The sequence below is a fragment of the Parus major genome, chromosome 2, assembly GCF_001522545.3.
Source record: "Parus major isolate Abel chromosome 2, Parus_major1.1, whole genome shotgun sequence".
NCBI classification, from domain to species: Eukaryota; Metazoa; Chordata; class Aves; order Passeriformes; family Paridae; genus Parus; species Parus major.
Window position 1 is genome coordinate 82,179,981 of NC_031769.1, and position 22,713 is coordinate 82,202,693.

Sequence of the window (22,713 nt, forward strand, 5' to 3'; positions counted from 1 at the left end):
TGGTTTCTGGCTTTGAAGAGGTAACAGAGCTCCGGTTCAGCCTCCTCCTCCCTCCCAGGCCGGACAAGGCCACACAGGGGGAGCGGGGCTGGCTGGACTTCTGCGGTTCCCAGTGGGGGATGGAGACTGTGAAGTGTCAGGAACCCCTTCTCAGAGGGGCTGAGCCCTTGTGGGGCCAGGCCAGTCCCTGGCTCGGCTGCAATTTCTGCCGCTGCTGAGTTTCACCAGAGACTGATAAGTAAGGGGAGGGAAAGCCATTGACCTGCAGCGTGCTGAGATAGTGGCCACACTCCCCAGAGCAGCCATGGAAAATCTTCTATCACAGACAGCTCCAGCTGCTGCCGTGGCAGAGATCATGAGACCATCCACAAGGCCTGGGCAAGACTTTAAACCTTTCACTACCCAGATGAGACTTGCAGATTAATCCTTTTTCCAGAGAGAGGGGAAGAGAGAGAGCAATCAACAAGTAAAGAGACAGCATAGACTTTCAAAGACAGTGAAGAAAGGAATTAAGCCTCAGATGGGAAGAGAATAAGGAAATGCCTTAATAAGCTGAAATATTCTTTTGCTAAAGCTATGGAGATGGACAATACTGTTCTGAAAAAAACTCCTTTAATTCATGAAAGAGTATTTTGGGGGGAATGGAGTATTTCAAAGTTTGGATCTGAGCAAAAGCAATTCATTGATAAAGCTGAGTAAATGGTGAAGCAGTTGTGATCCTATGAGATGCTGGAACAGAAAAAGGAAGTGATAGTTGTTGAAGACTTGTAGCCTTTAAGAGACAAAGAAAAAACTTCTGTCTCCAGAGATGATCACAGAGACAGATGAAGAAAATTTCTGCCTTTGAGTAACTCATCCTTAAAATGACACCCCATTTTGACTCATGGCCCATGAACACACCTCAGAGTGGTGTGAAATGGGAGGAAAGAACTGATGGCAGAGTTTTCTGGGCAGCTGGAATCAGAAAAATAGAAAGCCATGAGAAAATTGTTTTCTTGTGAAAAACTCCACAGATTAACAAAAGACAACTTCTTTTTCTCTACAAAGATTGATGAAAAGACTATAGCAAAGTTGGGAATGTTTTAACCACCAGGCTTTTTTTGTCTCTATGTTGTCATGTGAACAAGAGAATGGTTGGGTAGTGGGGAAAGAGGGTTTCTGGAGGTTTTATTCTGGTTTCTTATTGTTGTAGTTCTGTTAATAAAGTTTCTTTATAACTTTGAAGTGTTAAGCCTGTTTTGCCCTTCTTCTAATCCATACCTCACAACAAGAAATGAATACATTTTCTAGTGATTTTTTAGCTAATGCTTTAAAACCACCACAACAATTTATTTATTATCCCTTTGTCTCTGACAATAATGGCTGAAGCAAGATAAAAGTAAACCTCCAGTAAAGCATATTAAATTCTAAACTGACAGAACAGCTTGGCATGCATTCTCTGTAATGACATGTGTTGTTGCATGGATGAAATAATTAAACATTCAAATGTTTCCTAAGAAAAATACCTAGCTACCTTAACACTGGTATTTGTTTTTATACTGACATATCATATTTTTCTTCATTGAAAAAAAAGAAGAATCATGTATCAAGCTGCTCTGGAGATCTTCGTAATATAATCTAAAGAAAACATGTAGAGCTTCCTGTGTATTTCCTCAAAAATGTGATCTTTGAGAAGGTTTCCCTGCTGTATGATGAAGTAGGAAGTAATAATTCAGTGTGATTGCCAAAACAAATTAACTAGTTTCTGTTACCACTGAAGATGAATAGATCACACGGACACAGGTCGAGGTGTGGTGAAAGGAAGAGCAGAGTTTATTTTTCCTCCCAGGATTTATAGGCTTCTTACCACGGCCAGGGATTGGATGGTCAGGATAACACTTTCTCACTGCACTGGCCATGAGAAATGCCCATCACAAGACGTGTAACAGAAAGAATGTACACATATCTATGTTTACAGTTACTCTCCTGGGAAAGTCCTTAGAAAACTATGTTAGCAAGCTCAGAAGCTGAGTTTTCAGGGTGACAAGTTTCTATGTAGGAAAATCCAATAATAACTTCAGCCGTGATTTTAAAACTCTTAGCAAGGATTGACGTTCTTATGGGAACCAGGAATACAGTAAGCTGCTGGCCTGTGTGAATTATCTTGGTGAACAGAGTATCTCTTAGAGTACATCTGTTGTATTCACTCAGCAGTAAAAAGAAAGATAATGGTGAAGGACAACAGTCAGTAATTTTGGCCTGGCCTCATTATGCTTATTTCTGGGCTTCGCAGTGGGAGCATGCAGGCTCCTTCACCATCTCTGTATTATGGGACTCCAAAAATATTAAGGCTGCTATCTTCCATCATATTTGCAGTGTAGGCAGAAGTCTAGTAAAGGAAGCCTGAGTAATTGGCTGTGGAGGTCAGCTTTTGGTTGATTTCAGCCTCAGTCCATCTTTTTTCTATTCCTGGGTCTTTAGGCAAGGTCAGCACTACATAGGATGTCAGCTGTCTGTGTACTGTAGCCTGTTACATTGACAACTCGCATGGCAGTCAAAATTGTATTGAAAATCAGCCTTTGTCACATTAGTAATTTCAGAGTCTAGAGAGGTTGTTAGGGAGACATTTTGGTATTATTGTTGATTGTGTGAATTTTTTTCAAGACATGCTAATTCTGTGTACTGCCTAAGTAAGAAAGCTTTGATTAATGAGATGTTCTGTTTTGCTTTCAATCCTCTAGATACTTGAGCAATGGCTCGGCAGCAGCAGTCTCTCTCAGAATCTCCTTTTGGAACTTAGAAGAATCATGGCTGATTCAATGTCTCAATTTCTAGATGACAAAGAAGCCAGGAAACTATTTTCAGAGATAAATATCCTGATCCAGCAATGGAATAAGAAATCAGATGCCTATTTTTCAGAAGGATATGTTTCATCTCATGATTGGTAAGTTATACTTACCTTTCTGCAACTTTTCTTAGAATAGTAGATCAACCTGAATATTTGTTTTCACTTTGCATTTAATTGATTTCTGGTTTTTTGTCTGTTATGTGTTTTTATTTTTTATTCTATAATTCAAAACCTTGTATGCAGTCAAATAATTGTGCTGATGCTTACATGTTCCAGAAAAGAAATTTTTGCTTCAGAGTATATCTTCCAGCAGGCTCAGCAGAGGACGTGGCTACTACATGATCAGGACTCAAAGGAATCAGCAGCTATGGATAATTGGCATTTTGAACTAGGACCTGAATTCTTTATCTTGTTCTGCAACAAAGTTTAATTCTGACAAGTAGTTGGTGTGACTCACTAATACTTCTCATGTATAGCAAGTCCAGTGCATGTGAAATAATTAGAATTTTTATTGTAGAAGTCAAACTCAATTGTGCAGGAAATCTTGTAACAGAAGCCTACAGCAACAGCTACAAACTATGGAAAACAGTTTTAAACACATAGAATAAGTTGTACATATGTAGTTTGCAATCTCATCTAGGGCACTCTGAGACTATGATTTCTTTGGATGGTTTTGAACTTACAGTTTCAAGTTCTCTGGTTCATCACTTAATGCACATGTAAACACTTTATATGAAGGTGTGGCTATAAGCCCTTTCTTATTAAGAAAATGTTTTGTCAAGCTGTTTCAATCTTCCTTATCTGACAGGCTCTACAGAGGAGTTAAGTTGTACATAAAGGGAGTTAATGTTTGTTAGAGTTGGCAGAGCCTCAAGAAAGGTCTATGGCAGAGCACAGGAACTGATACTTTCCTCTTTCTACCTACACACTGGATAACTTGCATTGCTTCCTGTAGTTATAACATTGGCCTCAGTTTCTCACTGCTTCTAATTACTTGTTCATAACAAACACTGTAACTGGAGGAGATATGATTCATGCTATACAAATCAACATCTGAGGATAAATTTGATGAGAGATTGCAGTCAAGTTTTTCAATAATTTAGTAGGGGGTTTTGAAATTTGGTTCTAAATTATAAAAGGAGACTGCTGTGCTGCTGCAGTTGTAAGCAACAACAAAGGGTTTTTTTAGCAATTTTACCCTTTTACTTGCAGTACACAATGTTTCTGTGCTCTAACTCTGGTGATTGCAGTCTGGAGAGAAAGAAAATATATTTAAGGAGAAAATATTTTCAACTTGAGGCCTTTACATTCAAAGGTTCTTTTTTCCATGCACCTCCTCTTGACTAATCTTAGAGACAGTAATTGTTTTTCCTTTTGATAAATAATACTGACACAATAGAAAGATCAGTTGGTGCATTCCAATTTTCACAGTGATTTCATGTTTTTGTTGATACCAAAATAGCAGTGTTCAGCTATCAGGCAGTCAGTTGGTACATTCCTGTCTGTAAAATAATTAGTCTGTGAAACATAAAAGCTTTGTTCTTTTCAGCAGATGAAAATGGGGTGTACTCAAAGGTGTTGGCCTCTTTGTGGCTTACAAGCTTGATTATAAGTCCTGATAAATGCACAATTCTTTAACTGCTGTCTACATTCAGGTTTTGATTTGAATGAGGTTGTGACTTTCCAGTAGGGTTTTTTCACATTTTTTGAAAACCAGTGCAATTGTCAAGTTTTGCTAATTCAGATTTTGTAGTGATTAATTTGTGACTGCTACTTAAATTATATTTGGAATTGTCTTGAATTAAGTAAATAAACCTAGATTCTAATATTAAATTATATGTAGTTAAAAACATTCTTGTCTGCCTGCTATAGGTAACTAACAATAAAAAAAATTTGTTGTTAATTTTTCAGGATTTTGACATCTTTCAAAGAGTTTTTGAAAACAGAAGAAAACTTAAGGATTTCTGGTGAAAAGAAAAGGGATCACCTCTTTCATCTTGTAGAAGTCATAGAAAAAATTATGTTTAATTTCTCATTTTCTAAAAACGAGTCTCTAATTGAAAATGCCTTGAATAATGCAATTATGTGGATAAAAAAATTTGCTGAGGGGGAGGAATCTGCCACCAATTTCTCACTTGCAGTTTCTGAACTTTATAATGAGCTACAAAAAGATTTCCAGCCTCTTCAGAGTTTCTGGACAGAAAAGAGGACAGAACTTTTCTGGCATACAGTGGAAATTGTATTCCATGAACTTGATTCTAGGGTTTCTTCGCTGAGTCAAGTAGAAGAGGAAGAGGTAATTAAGACCTTATGTAGAATTTTATCTTCTATTACAGAAAATAAAATCTATAATAGAAGTATGGCGTTGCTCAAAAATACTCCGACTGATTGGCCAGAGTTAAATATTACTGCTTTGGACCACTTAAAGCATTTAAGTGGACACTTCCAAATAAATCTCTATGAAGTTAGATCATTGTCTGGTGATCATGTCAATGTGTCATTTAGCACAATTCCTGGAGTGAGTAATACCTCTTTATTTCTCTCAAATGCAACTTTTATGTATAAGGTGCAAGAATTAGGAGAAATTGTGCAAGATTTCCTCAGAAATATCCAAAATTTAAATTTTACTAGTGTGGCCTCATTTGTACCAAACATTTTCTCTCTCTACCAGAATAATGATCTGATTTTAAATATTAAGAGCAATAACACTCTGTTAAAACTTCTTTATGAGACTTCAAAAAGTATGTCATCTTCTCAAGTATGGCATGATTTGCAAAATAAGGAAATAGTTTTTGACTTTCTTTTTGAAACTTTCAATCTTCTCTGGAACCTCACCAGTAAGTCCCTCTGTGAAAAGTTACTATTAATTTACAACTACACAGTGTTTCAGGCAGAGTTCCTTGTACAGAATGGAAAAGAAGATATACAAGTTGTTTATGATATTCTAAGCAGCCTTAAAACTTTATTTATAGATGAAGAGCTCCAAACAGCTGCCTTATGTTATTTGGAAGAGTTTTTTGATCTGTCTCCAGAATGCCTGGTAAATAATGTGTGTACTGATTTTTATCTAGAAAATATGAGTTCTGTACAACATTCAGCAGAGATTTATAACTTATTTCTGCTTCCATTGAACAGTGTCCTATCTAATGTAATAAACTGGGGAGATAAGGTAAGTGTGCCTTCTGCTTTGCACTGCACTTTTACATGGCTTCAAACATGGACAGAGATTTTTGAAGAAGCATCAGAAATCTTAAATTTGAATTCAACCTTTTTTGTCTGCCTAAGAGATGATTTGACATATCTCTCTAAAAACATTTTAAACATAACTCGAGGTGAACTGTGCAATAATACAGCTATGGCTATTGTTGAAGCTACAGGAACAGCAATGAAGCTATTAAAATCTCTGTTTCAGGAACATGGCAATTTAAATGACTTGAAAGATTTTGAGGCTTTCCTTGCTAATCTTCAAAGGGTAATTAACAATGCATTTGATGTCACAAACTTGCTTAAAGATAGGAGTTTAGAAAGTGTTTTAGAGACAATGGGAGTTGCAATAACTAAAATGCAGGAATCCATACTGAAGATTGTTAATGAAGAGTTTTTGAATTTATGGCTTGATGCTTTCATTTCAGGAGGTTCTGAAGGAGAAGATAAGGGTGTTGGTGTATTGTCCATTGGAAATTCCCTTTCTACTGTTCTTAAGCTCTCCCAAAAGGAACTTGAAATTATGGTCACTGAGATAAATGCTATGTCTGCTTTTTTAAAAAGTGTACTTCAGGACAAATATGTGGTTTGTATCAGCATTTTCCAGAATATTACCAAACTAATTGTGGATAATACTCTGAAAGACGTAGGCTACTTGCAAACAAATTTTTCATCTCATCTTAACTTCTTTCTAAACTTTCACAGTACAATGAATGAAGCAGAGGATTGTAACACATGGATACATGGATTAAGTAATCTCATTGAAAAATCCAAGTCACCTTCCCACCTTGAAAGCGCAAAACATATTTTAATTCTTCTGCAATCTCTGGGAAATGCTGAGACAGATGCTAAGCTAATGAATGTGATGGACTTTGTTAAATTTGTTTTTAATTTGATACTCCCTGAATGTTCTCTAGGTGGTTCTGATGTGATTTGTGTAAGTGTTTATTTCAATATCATAGCAAAAACTTTGAAATTTATTCTCCCTGAATTTTATGTGAAAGATGTCATTAATGTGCTTGAACTTACTTTTAGACTTTTAAATAATTCTGGAGAGCGAATACAAACTATTGTCAGTGATTTGTTTGGGAGCTCATTGTATATGTCAAATAAGACCCATTTTAGTCAGTCAACCCATGGTTTTAACAGGACTTCAAGAATGCTCCTCAATCCTTTTCACCACATTCATCTTATATCAGTGGAACTTTTGTTAGAAATTCAAAGTCTTCTGAAAAATGAAACTTTTAAAGTCCAAGAAAACAGCTCCTCTCATTTGGACAAGGAGATTGAACCTTTCTTGCATGGGAAAAATATCAGTTTGCTGATGGAGTTCTTTCAATATATGATTAGAAAACTTGACTCAAACTTGCAGAATGAACACAAAACATTTCCTCAGAAACTGATAGAAACAGCAGGTCTGACTATTGAACTGGTAAGGAAAGCACTTGAAATTTTCAAGACTCCTACTTTTACTGTCTTTCCATTAAGAGATGAAAAGGAGTTTCTAAAGCATATGGTTGCCTTGGTGCAAAATGTGAGAAAAATGGATGTTGAGTTTTTGATAAGTAGATTCAAACAGGTCCAGGACAACCTAGAAAATTTATTTAAAAATATCAAACATTTTTCTCTTGTGAACTCTGAGTTAGGTACTTTAATAGACTGGTGGGATGTACTTGAGAACATATCATGTTACTGGAACCTGACTGCTGTACACCAAATAACACAGCTTTTTGAACAAGATGAGCTCTACAATACTGAAGACGTGTTCAACATCCTCTTTGATGTCACCAGCCTTACAGAAAGATTGGCTCATGGAAACGTTACAGAAGCACTAACTGAAATATATGCTTTCATAGTGACTCAGGAAGAAAAAATGCCTCTGTTTACTGATGAGGAGTTCTCAACCCATGCAGATAGTCTTCTAACATTGCTGGAGACATTGGCAGACACCTCTGATGAATCTGGAGAGGCCTCTGTTTGTTTTCCTGCAGCATTCTGCTGGACTCTCACAACAGCAACGCCTCAGAATGATCCCACTGTTAAACCTTGTGACTTTGTGCACGCCAATTCTACTCTTCATTATAATGCAGTCATTCAAATCATTAAGGAGCTTAAACTCATCACTTTGGATGACAGTTTTGCTTGCTTTATGGAGGACATTCAGATGGATATCACTCGCAATCTGACTTGCTTTTTTCATCAGATCAAAGAATGGAACTCTATAATTTTGAAGTTTTCTGAGCTCCATCATACAAATAGCTCAGTTCTTAAAGAGCTGCTAGATTTTTGGAATAAGCTATCCCTTTATGCTGTGCCACTGCAGATGAATAATACGCATGCAATCAATTGTTCCTCCACACCTAAGAGCCGAATGGCTTTACAAATCATAGAAACCCTGGACAGCATTTTGGCATCAGACGTGGAGATGGCCAAAAGTCTTCTTCAACAGCTGGATAATCTTTATGGTGGCCTAACTTGGAACAGAGAGTCAAGAACATCATTTGAGAGTGTTCTTACTAATGTGAAGGATATGACCAGTGAAGTTTCTAGACTCCTGAATACTGAAGCTGTCCTTTCTTTTCTTTCTGTAATTCAGCCTTTAATGACACTGTCATCTATTGGAAACCAGACACACTCAATGCTTATGACAATATCAGCTTTAAGTGGGAGTATCAATATAGCTAACAACTTTGAGAATTTATGGTTTCCTGTAGTTGCAAGCAAAGAAAATTTATTGGCGAATTTTAGTGTTAGACACTTACTTGTGGTGATAGATCAAGAGTTTCAATTACTAAAGTTTGCCACTGGACAGTCCTCTTCAGTGGCTTCTGATGTTTTACTAGAGCAGTTTAAGACATCATCTGTAGATGCTATATCAAGAAATTTTGAAGATATAGAAGACATTGTGAAGAGCATTCTATGTGACTGTAACAATAAAAATTATTCTAAAATAATGCATACTCTAATTCTCCTTATGACTAATGAAAGTTCATCAAATGACCTACTGCTGGCTGTCAAAGATGTTATTGTCTTTCTGGAGCTATTCCAAAATAAGTCTAAGAAGGACTACACTGGTATGTTGTTTGGTGATAGTCATTTTAGCAGAGCAAAATTGAATAATACTCATGCTGCTTTTTCAGTTTTGCCAAACAGCCTCCTTCATATAATTGCTGATATTGATCTTGTAGAAGAAGCTATGCGTACAAACAATACTAAGCTTCATGAAGTTGACTTCATTGATTCATTTTTTTATAATGTACCATATAGAGATACTTCTACTCAGTCTCAAAGCAGAACTCTGGAGATCATACAAGAGATTTTGCGAATAATATTTTATTCTACTGCAGAACGTGATAGGAATAAGATAAAACTCTTATTAATGAATTTGCATAAGGATGTAATGGCAAAGCTAAGGTGAGTGTTTTCCATGTACTCATTTTGGGAAGTGTGCTGACAATGACAGAAGGGCTCTCTGTTTATGACCAACTCTATCAAACCTTTAATTAAGTTAATTAGTGTTTCATTTCAGATTTGTTCCAACTTCTGTTGTTCAGACCAGCCATATTTGGTATCAGAACACATTGTGTGGAACAAATTATTGTGTTTAGTTTATGTTTACTATATGTGTTTAGTCATACATATTGACACTTGAACTGGTTTCTTTGGAACTATTCTAGAAACAATTATTTTGAATGTACTTGTATTTTAAAATCCTTGCAAATCTGAATACTGAACCCCCACTAATTGGCAGGCAACAGTAATTTTTGCCTACAGAGCTAAATGTTGAATTCTTAGGCCTAATTCTTTGTGGTATGCATGGAGGTTTTTTCCTATATCCAAATATAGCTATACAAATTTCCTTTAACTTAAATTTGTTGATGTCTTATGGGTATTAAGTTGTTCAATTTAACAAATGCACTGTCTGAAGGAATCTTGAGCCCATGGTCACGTCTGCCTGATTATTCAGATCAGATGTAATCCAGAAGCAGAGGAAACTGCTTCAGAGTTACTGATTGTTTACTTAATAAAAAGGCTACTGGACTGGAGTTGCTGCATTTAAACAATATTGAACGAGCTCACAATTAGTTGCTCCAAACAGCTCAAGGGTATCTTGCTGGTGGTGCTACTGGTCCACTGACATAAACCAGCTGAGAAATGGCATTGTAAAGTTGGTGCTCTGATGTGGTATTTTGACCTTCATGATTAATTTCATGCAAATACATAAAATCATTGTCCATCAGGGTTAAGTATTAACCTAATCTGTTGAAAAATACCAAAAGCAAGTACTAGAAAAGTGGTTTATTTTCTCCTACATGCTGATTATCTGCTTTTTACCATCAAGTCAACATATTTTGGGCTCTCAGTATTTCTGAACCTATTACGATTTTGCTTATTTTGTGAAGGTATTTTCTATATTTTTTTAACAGGGCAGTATTATATTCTGTTTTTTAAATAGTTCAAACAAATGTAATAACTATTAATATTGAAATCCTTGTGTGGTTCATTGAAGACTGCATTTGTGCATTGTCAGTTTTTGAAATTTTTCTGTGGTACCCTTAGAATGAAAATAATGTTTTCTTATTGATGTTTCTACAGAGCGTCTAAAATCTGCAATATTCTTCAGGAAAGTTTATACCCAGATAGCATCATATTATTGCAGGAATTGCAATTTGCCATTTTGAATATTCTCAAAATCTTTTCAGGTTGGTTACCACAGTAGTGACTTGGAGTCCCTATGTATTACTGCTGTTAGGTTAAGTCTTTACTCTGATCAAACTTTTGTACAAATAAGGTAATTTGGGTGATGCCAAACAAGGCAAGCATACTGATGTCTAGAAATTAAACCAACAGAGGCACAGGAAAAAAATCTGATTGCAGATCATACAAAGGAATGATTTCTTTCTGGAGTGTTCATGGAGATTTAAAATCCCAGTGAAAGCAGGAGATCTTACTGTTCCTTCTCAGCTAGTGAGCTGAGTCAAGGATCATTTTTATTAATAGGACAGACTTGCCACAGGGCAGTGTGTAGTTGACAGTAAGGAAAAATGGGGCAAGCATTTAAAGGAAGAAGCATCTTCTATTTCTGGCCATGTCACACCAGTGAATTTGCTACCTGTAGCTGAAAATTTCACCTTCAGTCTGTAGAAATGCAGACTGCATGCACAGTGTGTGCACACAGAAGCATAATGGGACCCTATTTTCTCTTTTACTTCTCTTTCACTATTTGAACAAATTGTTCAAATTTTAATGTGTTACCTTGTTTTATTCCTTATGTATATGCTCCCAAGTTGTGTACTTCAAGAAAGGCTCTATTTTGACCTGAGTATAATTTCATATTATATCTTCTTTGGATAACAAAAGCCAGTGCTTTTCAAAGCTCCTACTTTAGCCAACTATGCCCAGAATTGTTTGCAAAGAGCAATTATGAGGCATTAACCTGCCCTTCTAGAGCAAGGGATGAGATCTGGAGTATCTTACATCAAATGAATTTCCAAGAGAGTATAAGATGTGACTACAACCCAATTTTGACTGTCTTCTCCACTCTCCTGTGATGGATGTAGTTCCAAGGAGTATGCTTATTTCAATCCTCTGTTTGTGGGAATGTTTCATTAGTTACAAAAAAACATTGTGAAACCTAATGAGAAAAGATGAAAACTGCTTGATTTGGTTTGATTTGAGGAATTGTATTGTATTACTTCTATGAGCAAGATCAAGGTTTGCTTGTTTTAGAAGCAGTGTTTCATGTTAATTATTCTTCCTATTTACTTAAGAACCAAACTTAAGGAAAAAAAAAGAAACATATTTGAAAAAATTGAATGAGAATTCAGCAGTCAAGTCAAATTCTTTCACTACTATTCCATGTACAAATCCACTGCAGCCAGCAAAATGGAGGCTTTTTCCAAGGATGTGGTGCAAGCTGCAGGCTTGAGTAGAAATGGCCTCCATGGATGACTATCACCCTATATGGGTTCATTGTCCTAAAATATGGAAAATCTTATGTAATGCTGTTTCACTCCCCTAGGTTTGAAAGTTACTGCTCACCGAAGGGTTAATAACACCCAGGTATTCCCATAGGGAAATACCATCAGGGGAGCCTGCCCAAGGAAAAGTTAATATGTGGTTAATATACTCAGCTTCTCACAGTTATGCTTCTTGCTCTTGAAGAGCAAATATGAAATTTTCTACTCTGGTTCTGTAGCAGGTAGGGATGTTCTTATTATTGATCAGGAAGATGTAATGGAGAAGAGTAACTGAAATTGAATCAAACCAGCCTGCCTTTTCCTCTGAAATGATACATGAATTTAGTTAGAAATATTTCTCTGTGGCTTAACACATCAGATGTTTCTTGCTTTTAAAAATTTTTCTCTCCCTTATTAGTTGGCTAACCTTTAATTAGTTTTCAAGTTCTTGGGTTTTTTTAACTGATTAAGTCTGGACATTTTCTCTTACAGAAGAACCCATTGTCTTTAGCAACATTTTCTGTGCCATTAAAAAGTGTAAAGATGGATTAATGAGTCACTTGCTCCTTGCTGTCTTTGAAGGGATTGCCGTGGTTCAAGATCATTTCCAGGTCGGAATGATTCCCTCACTGTTGCCCTGAAAACTAAAGCCTTCTGATAATGTTTTCATAGTTTTAGTTACTTTCCCATGGAAGTTCTATAAACTTAAGTTGTTTATGTTCCTTCTAAGAAACGTCTTTTCATGGACATTTTGCATGACCAGTGTGATTGGAAAGGTGGTAACTTAATTATCCCATCCCTGGTCATTGTCGAGAATCTATAAATAGAGAGATATAAGTCAGAGAATAAAGCTTCTTCTTTCCTGTTCTAACACTGAGAGGCATTCGTGTGAATCAGTTTAACTCCTTTAGTGACACCCTCACCTACAAGTGTACTTTACAACATGCATTAAACTTTGGAAACTAATGAAAATTTTCGTTTCTTTCCCACTGTCAGAATGAAAGTCTCCACAGTGGCTGTAGATACCTGAGGTTTAAATAGCTATAGCTCTGATAATTTTGATAGAGATACCCCAAAGAAATTCCTTAAATAAAGACTGGTGAGCTTTACAAGCTGTAAGTATGATTCTGAATTATTAGAAGTCCTACAACTAGGATAATTGGATTGTCAATCAATGTCAAACAGCAGCCCATTTTTAATTTCTTTAAATTCTGTCATTCTGGTAATTTAATGAGTTATAGTACATTTATATTATACATTTAATTTATACATTTATATTATTTTATATATTATTTTTTACTTTTATATTATTATATACAATATAAATTAATATATTATTATATAATATATTATTTTACTTTTAAACCTTCACAGAAACATTTGTGAAATTAAACTGGAAAAAAATAAGCTTCTTGGCTAGAATAATTCTGGCTAAAATAGCAGTTATTATTACCAGTTGGGTTCAGTCTGTTTTTCTTTAACATGAAATTGCCAGCAGGTGAGAGTAATATTTGGCATACAGAGACTCACCCAGAATTGGAAGCAGGCCTTTGGATAGCACATGTATGTGTACACAGACAAAATACTAAGGTCATGCTTTTTAGCATAGAATTTGTCTTCTCTTTGTTAAATAGCACTGCATCTTTGTCTATCTGGACATTTGTCTGATCTGAACAGCATGTAATAAAGTAAACAATGACAAGTGTCATCACTCATATCTCAAAGCAGATTTCTGTAGGCCAAATGCATTTGTGTAGTCACCACCCTTCTCTGATCTAATTCTGAAAATATTAAAAAAAGCTTGGCAAAATCAAAATTATAAGTATTCAGGAGAAAATAGCAAAGCACATGCTATACAAAGCATAATGGATTTGAGGATCCAGATATTTTGTTTTGTTGAATGGAAATGGATATTCAAAACAATTTTTTTAAAAAAATTGTCAGACTGAAATAAAAAAGACAAAATGAAAAAGAATAGTTCATTTCAGGTTTGAAATGAATTTTAAAAAGTTAACATTTTTATTAGTGGATGACTCTCCTTGACAGGCTAGTCTTAGTTCCCAATCTGATTGTTTCCAAAACCCAAATAATTGAAAATTCCTTGGTTCTTGAAAATATTTAATCTGGCTTCAGTTAATCATACAATGACTAAGAGAATATTACCTTACACATATTCTCATTTGAAAATAAGAATCATCAAGTTGCTGAGGGCTGCTACTTCAAGCTATAACACAATCTCATTAATTTACTAACCATGTGATCACTGTGTTCTTCAGGATGTTAGAAGATACTTGCCTGCTTTCAACAAGGGGGATTGTGAGAGTATGGCACATATAAACCAAAAACTTTCCAACGTTTTGGAGAGCCTTATGGTGGGAGCCTTGCAGAATACCAGCACTGACAACTGTCAATGCCAGCTACTGATGGGGAACATTCAGAGACAACTGCAAATGTAAAACCTTTCACATTTTGGTACCCCAAATGGTTCTTCATCATTGGTGATGTTATTCTCTGCATATGTCTGTGGTCTAAATTAAGTAACTACAGGAGAAATGCTGTCTTTTTAAGCTTTGTTCATTTAACTTAAAACTGAGTGGATAAAATGTACAAATTATTGAAGTAATTTAGACTAACTGAATATTTCTAAAAACCCTTATATTTTTTGCCAACCACTTGCAGCTGATATTTTTTGCTACTCCACTAGCTGAATGCTTTGGATCGCAACTAAGAAAATTTTCAATTTCCTGTGACTTCAGTTAGGTCAAAATTTTGATATCTAAATTTTTTATTTATAGCTCGTTTAATATGGCTTTTTCTCTCAATAGCTGAATATCTTTTTGTGTAATATTAAGCAATCAGATCAGTTCAGCTGTTTAAAGAAGTAGAAACACAGTACAGTGATTGTAAACTGATGGGATTGAACTCAAAACAATTTTCTGATATTTGTTATTTGCATGGGGAAAACGATTAAATATTAAGTAAAGCTGCTACTACAGAGTATTTCAAATTTGCAATCAGCTAGAAGTAGACATTGTTGTAATTGTTTCTATGCTGGTTTGACTGTTGGATTGTTTTCATAACAGGCTTGAATGGTGTCTCTGAATTACAGTAATAATACAGAAGAACTAGAGCCTAGATGCTGCTCCTAAATACCATGGGCTCATGTCCAGTTTTGAAGAGAAATCATATCTAATGTGTGCATACTTTTTATGACTTAAATTATAATTAGACTTTTTTTTCATCCTAAACTGCAGCCATTTCTATCTCTAGGTTTTAAAAATGTGCCTTCAGTAAGAAACATGGAAGTGAGATATTGCTAGACCTGTCCTTCTCTGTAAGCTATGAGTTTGCTACTGTTAGCCTACTGTTTACTAGGGCCCTTAGTCATTATGGGAATCTATCTCTATGTACATATATATATGTAGAGATATACCTGTGTATCTCTATATATACAGTCACATTTCAGCATTAAATATGATGACCATTACACCATATAAATACCAGATGAGAAGGTCTGTAGAGGTGCTGGCTACATGCACAGTGTATGCACACAGAGCATAATGGGACCCTATTTTCTCTTTTAGTTTCGCTATTAATGTTAGTTTTTATACATTAAAATGCCAATGACTTGGTTCTGATAACTTGTGAAACTAAGGCTATTATTCCAGGGTGACTGAAAATCTGGAGATACAATTGTTGGAAAATCCAGCAGCAGCTTTCTTCAGCAATTTTAATCTTGTGAATGGTAGGTTCCAGTTTTCTGCATTTTTTCTATTAGTCACTCTGGTGTAATTTTGTAGGACAATAACTGTTTCTTTGTTCTTACAAATTCAAAGGGACACTGTTTATGGAGACTACTGACGTAAGCCAATATTGTCACTCACAGTGAATTGAATGAAAGGGATACAATCTGTAGGAAGTCTAATTAATCAATTTGATGATGTCGGTACTATTTTTTCCTCTTACAGATGTGAAAATCAAAGATTTTGTGCAGAATATCACTCAGTTAAGGCTGGACATTGGTTCTTCTGTCAATATTTCTGAAGAAACTGTCAATACCCTCTTAGAAGTCAGTGTCTCTTACTCAGAGGTAAAAGATCAAAAAGAGGTGTCAAATTAGTGGGTCAACCTATAACGTGGTATGCCAGCTGAAACAAAACAAGCCTTGTTGTTTGTGTGGAATCCTATAATTTCACTTATCACTTCCATGTGAAATACTCCAGGAATTTTAGGACTTCAAAGTAATAATGTGATGCATTAAGAGACCAGTTTTATAGTAGCACTGTTCCTCTGATCTAAATGGCACTGCTTCATTACTTTCAGCAGTGTATTACCCTCTTGTAATGACACAGAATTTGAGCTTTGCTGTCTTGGCATTATAGAAAAGAAGTGGGTTTCTGGAGATATAATTTTGTACCTTACCATCTCCCCTTCTTGCAGCATGGAGTTGTCTTAAGTATATATTTTTAAAATTCTTTTGTGTGCTCCTCACTGTTTTTGAATTATCTGTCTTGCATTACTGTCTTACTTTACTTTCACTTTGAGTTGTTGACTCTTGAGTATTTTAAGTTTTCTGAAGGAAAGGTTGTGTTCTACCGTTGCTTTTGACTGTGACCTCAGTGATGACTTATAGGTTCTCTCTGCTGCAAGTGTCTGTTTAAGAGCTGAGGGTAAATTTAATGTAAATTAATCAGTTCAGTCAAGCAGCCAATGGGTGGCAGTGATGTTCCACTTTCAGAAACCATTGCAAGCTCTATTCGTGTAAGGTGCAATATTAAAAAGGCAGTTCAGACAATCGTAACTGCTTATAGATGGTTTGTTCTGCTTCTGTGGCAGTGTGATTGCCTTTATTGTTAGCTTACTATTGTGATACCACTAAATGGTAATGAGAGAAGTCATCTGAAAGCAATTCAGTTAAATGGGATTCAGTACACCTTTGCTCCCTTGGAATAATAATGCTAAGTGGCTAAATCGTCAGATTACTTTCCGTCTTACTTTTTGCCAGTCATATGTAGAGTTTAAACATATACACACATCTTGCATTTGGATAACTATACAGAATTTTTTGTTTGTTTAGTGCTTAAATCCTTCCCCAGTCCAACTGGAGCATTAAAAGCCTGTGTCTCTTATTGATTAGGAAAGCTGCACAAGTACTTTTTAGAGCTATATTTTAAGTATACCTATTATGTTTATTGTCTATACAGCCACTGTCTGATAACCTGATGATAGCTATAGGCCCATTGTAGCCCTATATTTCTGTGATTATATACTACTACAGTGCTTGTCTCTGGAACAGTAAGACCAAGCCCAGGAATTTTTTGTGCTTATTATACTTACCCATAATTTCTGCCATGTTGTTACATGCTGGCCATGCTCATTGCCATGTGATGGAGTGATCTGAAATCACTTAAATCCTATTACCTGAAGACTATAAGCATAAATTTCCTGAATGTAGGAGTTTGGATTAGCTCTGATACTCAGAAAGCTTCAAGGAAAGTTCAGAGGACCTTAACCTAGGGGATAAAACAAAAAATGTGTTAAAACTGCACTGAAATGGTGATATTCATGTGAGGCACGTTTCAAGTAAATTTCAAATTGCATCACAGTCAAATTTCCCCTCCAGCAAGAAGTCAAAATCTGTATCATCTTATGCTGCTCATAGAATTATGTTCATTGAATGCACACACAAAAAAGTGAATCTTTAAATACATAGAAAACCTTATAGAATCACAAAGGCAAAATTCTGTTCCAGAATGAAAACCAAAAAATCGAATTACTAAGTTGGAAAATAAAATGTTCATAGGAGTTAGTGTTAAATTGCATATCTTGACTGTCTTGCAGATCTTCTCCCTGACTGGGTACTGTCAGCAGCAAGAGATACATTCAATGGGGGTGGTAGAGGTGGATTCTGTCCTAAGAAGTACAATGGAGCCCTGTACTTTGGCTTCTACAGGCTCCTAAAAAACTTCTTGAGAATGGGTAGCTAAGAAGTCCTGAGATATCTGGACTTCAAGCACTTGCCATTATCCAAGATGGTTTTATTATAGTCTCACCCAAAGTCTGCTTTAGGTATTTGTCCCTTCATCTGCTATTAAATAATACTTTAAAGCACTGTTTAACTGAGAAGTGTGAGCTGGCTCACATTAGATGTTGTGTTGTATAGGCATCCCCAAGTGTTAAACTTGTGTGTCCTTTGAAAGAAGGAAGGTGTCTCCTGAGAATCAGACCTTTTGATACTGTTTTTATAATTTCTAGCCACTTTCCCAGGGAAGTAACTATAGACATAGATGTTTGTTACAGTAAGGGTTGTTAGAATATTAAGTTATTTTATGTTAGTAGTTGATAGGTTGGAATGTACCCTTCCCCCTCTCCAAGTCGCGGCTTTTTTCCCTCCCCTTTTCTCCCGGCTTCTTGCCGAGAGGCAAGTTACCATGGTTACCTAAGTTTTCTTCCTCAGACCCTTCTGTTTGTATTCTTGCCACCGTGGAGGGTCAGGCCGACGCTCCCCTCCCACTCGGCCCCGCAGCGAGAAGCAGCAGGAAGCCCGAGGGAGTGGAGAAAAAACTCCGCTGGTATTTCCAGCTGCTTGGAGTTTCTTTAGCCCGGGAAAGCGCGGGGGTAGTGGCGGCAGAAGCCCGCTCTCCGATGCGGGAGCTTGCAGCTTTGTTCCCCCCGATCCCAGACTGCATCTGAGTTTCCTTGTATTTTCCTTGTATTTTCCGGTTCCTGTGTCCCAGCTAAAGAAGCCCGGTGGGTAATTTTCCCCCCTTTTCTTTCCCTCCTACATTATCAAGCTCCCTTTGCATACCATGTCCCCCCTCTGCCTCCTCTGTGAGCTCACTTCTACACCTCTGTAGGCATTTGAAGAAGTCTGTGTCTGTTATTTCTTATCTTAGTGTGCTTAACCTTGATTTGTAGAAAGTTTGTAAATGTGCTATCTGGGAAAAACAATTGGGTCTCTCTGATGTTCCCACCCTCCGAAGAAACCCTGTTAAAAGCAACTCCCAGACCCCAGACCCTTCGTCTTGCTCTCTGAGGTTCCCTTCACAGAAATAAACGGTGGAACATAACCCAGAGGTCCCCCCCTTGTTTCTTTACTCGTTCGAGAGACTTGAATTCCAAAAGTGGATCAGTGAGCCCAAATACTCTGCTGGCTTGGAGCCAGAGTGATCACTGAGCTAGCTGAAACACTCTGGGGATTCAAGTCAGATGTTTATACATTACATTAAAGATATGCTTTTTGATGGATGTCTGTCATGGCCAGTGTGGTTGGGAAGGTGGTAACCCGACTATCCAATCCCTGGTTGTTGTCGAAAATCTGTAAATACTGAAAGGACAGAATAAACGTTGTTCTTCTTTCATCACATCACACTTCGAGCTGTGTCTGCGTGAATAATTTCGTGTCCGACAGTGACAGGAAGGACCATATTGTTTGATGTTAATGATTCACATGCCTAGATTTTCATCTTCAGGTGTTTCTACAGCAGAGGTGTACATCTGCTAGAAGGAGTATGCTCAGCATTGTAAATATGCCTGCTTATGGTATGAATACTCAAGAATGAATGATTGACTTGTGAAAAATAAAATCAAATCCTTATAAGAAATATACTTCATTTTTTTACTTCTTTATACAAGAAGTATAAAGTAAGAACATAGCAATCTGATATAAAGCTTTATGGTTTATTATTTCAGGTCTGTTGGTGCCTGCAAATTGTCATGTTACTGTGACACAAATTTTCTTCTTATTGATGGTAAAAAAACGTGATGCATTTCAGTTAGAAAATTTTTTAATACCGATATGTTGTTATGTTGTGGTAGGTTCTTTACAGTGCCTTTGCAGTAGCTTTAACTGGAAGATGTGATGAAGAAGTACTTAGCCTGCTGCTTAAGCTGCCTGAAAACAATAGAACTTCCCTGGTAGTGGAAGAATTATGTTCTTTACCAGCACTGGACTTTTATACCATGTTTGTATTGATTTTACAAAATTTCAATCTACGTCACATCATTTACAAGGTACGATGGTTTTATTTGAAGGTGGTATGAAACACACACGTATATAGATTAATAATTCTATTATTTCTTCAGGTGTTCTTTCTCCGTGAAAGCAAACAGTAGACATATGGCATTTTTTGTATTCGCTTGGCTTCCCAAAATATAATGGTTGAAGAATGGGGATTGAGAGATGCTTCCTCAGGAAAATTATCACTGACGAGTTAATGATGAAAGCTTTGCAGAAAACATAGGAGGTCAAACATAATTTTATTAATCCTTAGCAGAGTTTGCAGTTCATGCAATTAGTCACTTCATTATTTTAAAGAGTAGAAGACTGATCTGACAACACTTGCACTAAAACCAGCATAGGAGCTCACATTACAAGAAAGATAAAAAATTATTTTCTAGGAAGAATTCTTAGCATAGTGGATGGCAAATGTCTGTAGCACAACTGTATTATCTGTAAAACTGTAGATAGTCTGGAATCTAGTGTGGGTATTGTTATAAATGCAAAGGCAAATTCGTGATACGAATTAAAAGATAGATTTATTAATAAACAATAAAAAGCAACAACGATAAAATACCACAATAAAATAGTCAGCGCAGCGCTGGGTGGACAGGGTCTACACCAAAGGTATAGGATTCCCAAATCCACGTTTGAGGGTTTCCAAGCCTCGGTTTTTATAGAGGTTTTATGTCCTTGGGCTAAAATTCCAAGCAGGTTCCATTCACCAAGTGTCTCTGATTGTCCAGTGAATGGATTTCCTGGCATGGAATAATAGAGTTAACTAGTGTCCGGGCAGAGTCTCCTCATATGCAAAGGAGATTCTATATGTATTTCAACTTGTGTCATCAGAGCAGAGTAGTGGAATCTGGGCTGGTGCAGCTGGGTATCTAGGCCGTGCTTTCCCCTTTGTCCTTCTTGATTGCTTTTTCCAACACTGGTTCGACAGGTGGGGTGTTCAGGTCTGGCGATGATTATCTTTTTGGAGTTTGTCTTTTTGTCAACCTGATTGTTCCCCACAGAAATCTGTAGGGCGTTGTTCAGGTCTGGAGGTAGGTATCTTCTCTGAGCCAGCTCCATTGTTGTCTTGATGGCCCTTGTCTTGTCTGTTTGTTTGAGTTGATGGGTTTTCCCTGAGTTCGTTATCTTGGGTGTTGGTTGCAATCTGTTGCTTTCCAAAGGGGGTCCCGACCAGACTCGGAGCGGGGTTTTTTTACATTTTATATTTTACATTATTACAAACACATTTAATTTATATCTCTCCGAATTTTTAATACATACAATAATTTATTACAGTCCCCCACTTAATAATTTATCACATTAAAAATTCGGGTTTTTTTCTTTTTTTTTTTTCTAAAATTCATTTTCTCCATCTGTTATTGAACTATCAATTTCTTGTGACAACATGTGTTTGCTTTCAAACTCTTCTAAGGCTTTTAGTGCGTGCTCACTTTCTTTTTCTTCCTCTAATTTCATTATTTTAGAGAGAAGGGCTGTTTTACCTTGCGCTTTTTCTGGGTCTATTGGGAGGGTGGAAATTTGCATTCTTTGGACCACAGAGTGTATTAATTTGATTAGACAAAGAATTAGACAAGGTAGGAAGATGACTCCCGCAGCTGAACATCCTATAAAGAACACTAGCTTTTTCCACCAAGCCCCCTGCCCGAAAATTTGGTCCCACCAGGAGTAAATGGGGGTTCTGTAACCCCAACTGCTGTCATTGGCCCATGTGGCTGGCCTATAATATTGTATGATTCTTTCGGCGGGCTATTCTTCCTCTTTCCACTTATGGTTGCCTCCTGCCATCGGTAGTTCCTGTTTTAATTCCCTCTTTTGCCTTGCTAAGGTTTCAAAGAGGGGAGCACCTAAAGACTTACTTTTGTCTTTAGGTAATGTAAAGAAAAACGGCCGAATTATTCTGAGTGTGCATGATCTTTTTCATTTCCTTGGTAATTCACTGTATGCCTTTTTTCCGCATATCCAGTAAATTCCATCCGGTGCTTCCCAACTTTTATTTGATTTTGCCGGATCCTCCCAATATTCCTTCAGGCCTAGGAGTGCATGGAAGGGATTGGCCCCCAGATTTTTATTCCAACAAAGTCCAATGATTTCTAACCATCCGCAATTATTTTCTTGAGAGGGACTCCAATACCCCTCGGGTGGTTCTGGTTGCCAGATTTTTGTTTTTTTATCTGAATTTACCGTGAGGGTATTTACACACGGGGTGTACTCTACTAAGTCAGTAAATTCTTTTCTCTCCCGGCTGATGCAAAACGTCTCGATTATTCTTTTATCTATTACCCATCCCTCTGGTCTTCGTGTTGCTTTTGACAATTTTAGTCCTGTCCATTTTAGCAATTGTTCTGGGGTTAATCCTTCTCCCTTCCATGGCCATTTTTTGGCTGATTTCAGACCACCGCATATCCAACAGTTGGATAGCCCTAATTCAGTGGCTATTTCCTGCATCAGATCTATAAATAGATTCTGATTTGGGCTAGGTAATTTCCAACTGTTATATTGTTTTTCTAATTGTTCGTACTGTTCGCTGAGAGAATTTAATCTCTCTTTTTCTAACTTTTTTCTTTTATTTTCTATTTCCTGTCATTTTAACTCTAGAGTTAGTTGTTTTATTTTATTTTCTGGGTCTAACCCTTCCTCGTCTTTAGAAAAACAGAACACTTGGTCAAATTGAAAACACACTCTATCATCATCTGCTTTTAGTAAAT

At 36.6% G+C, this 22,713-nt stretch overlaps 1 protein-coding gene across 1 annotated transcript in view; it reads left to right on the plus strand.

Annotated features, from left to right (window-relative positions):
* Nucleotides 1–22,713, plus strand: part of ABCA13 (ATP binding cassette subfamily A member 13) — a 202,523-nt gene that overhangs the window by 22,263 nt on the left and 157,547 nt on the right. Inside the window, exons 10-14 of the mRNA XM_033519359.1 lie at nt 2,721–2,923; nt 4,739–9,445; nt 14,246–14,443; nt 15,925–16,081; nt 19,810–20,004. Of these exons, the coding sequence (XP_033375250.1) occupies nt 2,721–2,923; nt 4,739–9,445; nt 14,246–14,443; nt 15,925–16,081; nt 19,810–20,004 (5,460 nt within the window). The remainder of the gene's footprint in view (nt 1–2,720; nt 2,924–4,738; nt 9,446–14,245; nt 14,444–15,924; nt 16,082–19,809; nt 20,005–22,713) is intronic.